Below are 4,830 nucleotides of genomic sequence, written 5' to 3'. Positions count from 1 at the left end.
ACTATATATAAGTTAAGACTATTTACCTTGAAGCAATCTGAGCCTGTTATGTATTTACATAACCATATAAAATTAATTGACACGCACCTGTTAGAATAAAAGGATAATGTAACTGTTCACCAGAAAGCATTTGCAAGTCTTCCCATTCTAATACAACATACAACAAATGTTTTTGTATGTTGCAACTAATTACCTTTGAGATTTTATAAAAAAAATAAATAAAAAAAACTAAGTGATTTTCTTTGACACATTGAAGTTTAGTTTAACACAGAGGTGTTATTTCTGCTGTTGCTTGTTTGTTATTGACTGTAATATACCCATTTCATTTTCTTAATATGGAAACTCACACATTTTCACCAGCATATTATCAAGATAGCAGTTTGGTGGAGACAACATAACTTGAATTCATGACATCTAAAATATTAGCCAGCCTGGGAAATTGACATCACATGCAAACACAGCTGGTTGTTAAAGCAGTAACAAAATATCTTTTACAGAAGACAACAGAACATGTATCCATTAAAAGAAGAACTGAATACAGATCCATAAACACTCACAGATCCATAAAGTTTTCCTCTTCGGTTCATGGCCACAAAGAGCCCACTGTGAACACCCAGCAGAGTAACCACCCCTCTCTCCACGGGAGAGATCTGTAGCAGACCTTCAGAAACATAAAGAATGCATGTTGAAACCGACCGTCAAGGAAAAAAATGTCTTCTCACAATTCTAGCTTTCTATCTGTCAGCAAATGGAGTTATCACACTTTGCTTTTCAAGTTAACAAAACATTTGGGCATTATTCAGCTCCAAAATCAGTCCAACATTTTACACAAAAGCTCAACTGTTCATTTTTTTGATAGTAATTTAAAACTATGAAGTGTCTAAAATTTAAGTTTGGAAACCCTTAAGCAAAGTGTCATTTACCAGTTTTTTTGCTTTATTTTTTTTGGCATGAAATTGGTCTGAAAGTTTCCTTTTAATGCTTTGGTACAAAAATGTCAAGACTGCCTTGTAAACTAAACCAGAGGAGACCTGGTCATTCTTTGCAGAAGGTGTATGAATTGTACAGAAACAAATGTGAGGCTTAACATGTAAGAATGTTCTGCTTTGGCCTCAGGCTGCATGGAGCGGTTTCTGAGCTTTTGTATCAGGTGCTTTTCTGAGATTTTATGTCTTGGCTTTAAATAGAACAAAGCTGTAAGAATAACCTGACAGCTCCACGCTTGTCTTTTTAACATTTTGGATCCACAAGTTATAGCAGCAATGAAAAAATATAAGTGTTCATTAGTTACACAGCAGGTCCCCAGTCCAAAAACGCATAATATAAAGTGGTGCATAAGTATGCCTGCGCTGGAGCGCGGGGGTTAATCTGTCTTCACAGCCAGGCCTGACCTAACTTTAGGGTTCTTGCTGGCTCCAGGCCCGGATTACAGCAAGCTCTGGTTACACGTCAGGCGCAAAAGCTTGCGCATATTTGTGCTGATTTGAGGAACCGAAGAGGGACTCCAGATGTTTTGAAGCGGTCGCCTCTTGGGGATCTAGAGGCCTGGATCAGGTGGAAAGAGCTAAGGTGTTGATAAGGATTCAAACCTGGGTAAGACGGATGAGTTACGGTGAGTTAGTTCCTATAGTTTACATTTACATCCCTAAGGCGACTGAAAATATTTTTCAATTATTTAGTAACAGCTCGACTTCTCTATGGACTTTGGTTAAAAAGCTACGATACAGGTGTATCGTATGGATCCCTGATGGATCAATTCGGGTCAATAAATAATAATAATTAAAGCCACTTACTGTAACGATTCTCGCTGTGCACTCCTGTTATTCTGCCGTCGGGTAACACTTGAATATGAAAACCAATCCCCACGTTGCAGTAGAGGCGCCGCAACCGTTTAATGCCTAGGAGGTAGTCTCCGTCCCGACTGATCTCCTCCCGCTTTTCCCCCGGGATACGTGCCAGAGAGCGGGAGTAGAGGGCCTCCCAGCGCTCCGCTGTCCCGTTCAAACCGGGGGCGCATCCCGCGAGGGCCGTAACCAGGTTCAAAACTAGGACGGTCCTCAGGGCCGACAAAGAACCCATGCCAAGTTTGACTCAGAAAGCAGAATCCGGCGTGCGCTCTCCCAGTGAGATGACAGTACAACACAGGCGAAGCAGCGGCGCGACACAGATAAGTGTGTAAAAGTTGCGCTCATTCCCAGACCTACAGGCGCACTGACTTCAGCGCCGGGGCGACATTGATCTGCATGGACGCTGAGCAGCCATGCCTCTATATTTATACCTGCAGACACATTACATCACAGCTCGACACTTAAAAGAAAACTACAAACTAAAACACTCACTTTACCAAACAGAACAGGCCGCTTTGTTGTGACCAAATAATAGAGAACTTATCTCGGGGAAAAGTTAAGACATTTTGGAAAATATACTAATAAAGGCTTTATTATAATAGAAAACAAGTCTTTGTGCGAGACGTTCATTATCAGTAACAAAATATCCTAATTTATGTATTGAAGGATGTAAAATAGGAAACAGCCAAGTTAACAGACCGTGTTGCCGAGACAGGAGACAGATCTATAAATGAACAATAACAGGAAAAAACACAGGTCCAATTCAGCTAAATGAAAAAAGCAGCACTTAAGACTGGTGGAGGGGAAATCATGCCCCAAGCCCTTTCACTGAACAATGGTTAGACTAAATACAGCCTGTTAAGCATGTTAAGTACTGTCACTGTCACCAAGCCTTATTTCATCCCTCAGCTGTGTATTAATAGGATTCATTTATTATTTTAAAATTAATTTTGGTAATATAAGTAAATGAATATCAGTCCAAGAGACTCTTTTGTTCTGCAGATTCTACTCTACATCTGTGTGTGTGTGTGTGTGTGTGTGCGCGTGAGTGTGTGTGTATGTGCGTGTGTGTGTGTTTCTTTTTCCTTTTTTTGTGGTGATTCATAATGCAAGTCAGTTTTTTCTATAAATGTTAAATTTATGATTTTCTACAACTCAGACAAAACAATTTCAGGCCCCCCTAAGCTTACTCCACCTCGCAAACACAACACACACACACACACACACACACACACACACACACACACACACATGTTTGTGTTGCTATCTTTGTGGGGACTTTCCATTGACTTCCATTCATTTCTACAGCCTAAACCTTACCTTTACCCTTTTCCTAACCCTAACCATCACATACCTAGCCCTACCCCTATCCAAAACTCAATTCATACCTTAACCCTAACTCTGACCCCTGACCCAAAAACAGGGTTTCCCCTTGTGGGGACCAGGCTCCGGCGATTGGTCCCCACAACGTAGTATATGTCAGGAAAATCGTCCCCACAAGGTATTACAAACACACACAAACACACACACACGCACACACACCCACACACACTCACACACACACACACACACCCAAACAACTGAATATTGATCATCCCCAGTTCTGGGACTAATTATTTTACAGCATTGACCTTAATATTTCATCTTCAAAAGTCTTTCTTATGAAATTTTTGTGTTGCTGTCTCTTTTTCATTTATTTTACAGTCTGATTTAAGCCAGTAGAGCCACCAGCTCTATATATAGTCATATCCAATAAATTAAAATATTATTGACAGGTTAATTGTAATTTGATTCACCTCAGAGACACGTAAAAAAAATAAGAAGTCAGCCTTCTAAAGAACATTTTTAGGATTAGAGAACTAATGTCCCAACAAGATGTAGAGAAACTCATTGTTTATCTTTGGTTGCATTGATTACTGCAGCAGCGTCTGCTAACGAATCAGACAGGTGCAACTGATCCAGAACGCTGCTGATTTCAGCCATGACATCTGAGAGCTTGCATGTTTGTTGCTTGCTTGTTGTTTTCATCATGTAAAGCAAGTTGATCTGCCTTGTTCTGAGGATACCATACAAACAACCTTACCTTGCCTAAAGTGAAACACATTAGAATAATTCCCCACAGATGGATTGTTTCGAGTCTTAATTTATGGTAATTATTAAGATTTTTTTTGCTTACATATTGCTAAAACATGACATTTAACATTGAAAAGTTATGCGAGACCAACATTCTTTTTTTTACATGTGGGCTTATGAAAATATGCTTAATATCTGCTTAAAAATCTTTATTTTCAAAAGGTTATTTTATTCTTATAAACAGGGCTAATCAGAATACATATTCTATTTTACTGACTATGACTGAGGAGCGGGTACGCTGGATTTTCTGAATGTCTGATCTTTGCTCAGGCTCTGTCTTTCTCCTCAGTGACCATGCATGAACTGTTTTCTCTTATTCACATTTGACTGCTCTGAAAGGTATGACTGCATTGCTCCTTTGCAGGCTACAAAACTGCATGAACACAAATGTTTGAGGTTGTCATGAGGTGCCTCAGCATGGGTTATGTTGGCCTAGAAATACCAGTAAACCAACCAGGAAGCCAGTGCAGAGGACCAAAAGAAAACAGGCTAAAGTGAGGCCCAGTTTTTCAGGGCCTGAAGAGCTGGAACCAGGTAAAGGGGTGAAAAGTGATGAGGATTCTAGGGGCCCTGACCAGCAGGGGGCCCTCCACAATTTAATTATTCAGATTTTGTTCATAGACATAAAATTAAAAAAATCGGGGTCCTGTCAAATACAAAATTAATCATATTGTATTTTCAAAGATTGTTTTTAGCAACAAAAGTTTAATGTTACCCCTCCCTGACCAAAAAACACACATCCATATTTGCCCTGAACCCCCTGCCCCACCTCTATCTGCATGAAATGGTTCGTTCCTGCTTGGAGCAGTGACACATGCAGTCAGTAGAAGCTGCAGCTGAATACAGCGGC

The 4,830-nt window shown here is 40.0% G+C and overlaps 1 protein-coding gene across 1 annotated transcript in view; it reads right to left on the bottom strand.

Annotated features, from left to right (window-relative positions):
- The window catches only part of fgf4 (fibroblast growth factor 4), a 23,689-nt gene extending 21,468 nt beyond the window's left edge, over positions 1-2,221 (bottom strand). Inside the window, exons 1-2 of the mRNA XM_015056938.1 lie at positions 1,794-2,221; positions 558-661 (exon numbers count right to left, since the gene is read on the bottom strand). Of these exons, the coding sequence (XP_014912424.1) occupies positions 558-661; positions 1,794-2,079 (390 nt within the window). The 5' untranslated portion in view covers positions 2,080-2,221. The remainder of the gene's footprint in view (positions 1-557; positions 662-1,793) is intronic.
- Between the last annotated feature and the right edge of the window lie 2,609 nt (positions 2,222-4,830).

The sequence above is a fragment of the Poecilia latipinna genome, unplaced genomic scaffold, assembly GCF_001443285.1.
Source record: "Poecilia latipinna isolate Pla-1442-1.1 unplaced genomic scaffold, P_latipinna-1.0 Scaffold1419, whole genome shotgun sequence".
In the NCBI taxonomy this organism is placed as follows: Eukaryota; Metazoa; Chordata; class Actinopteri; order Cyprinodontiformes; family Poeciliidae; genus Poecilia; species Poecilia latipinna.
The sequence above is the reverse complement of the archived record's forward strand: the minus strand, read 5'-3'. Positions and strand labels throughout refer to the sequence as shown.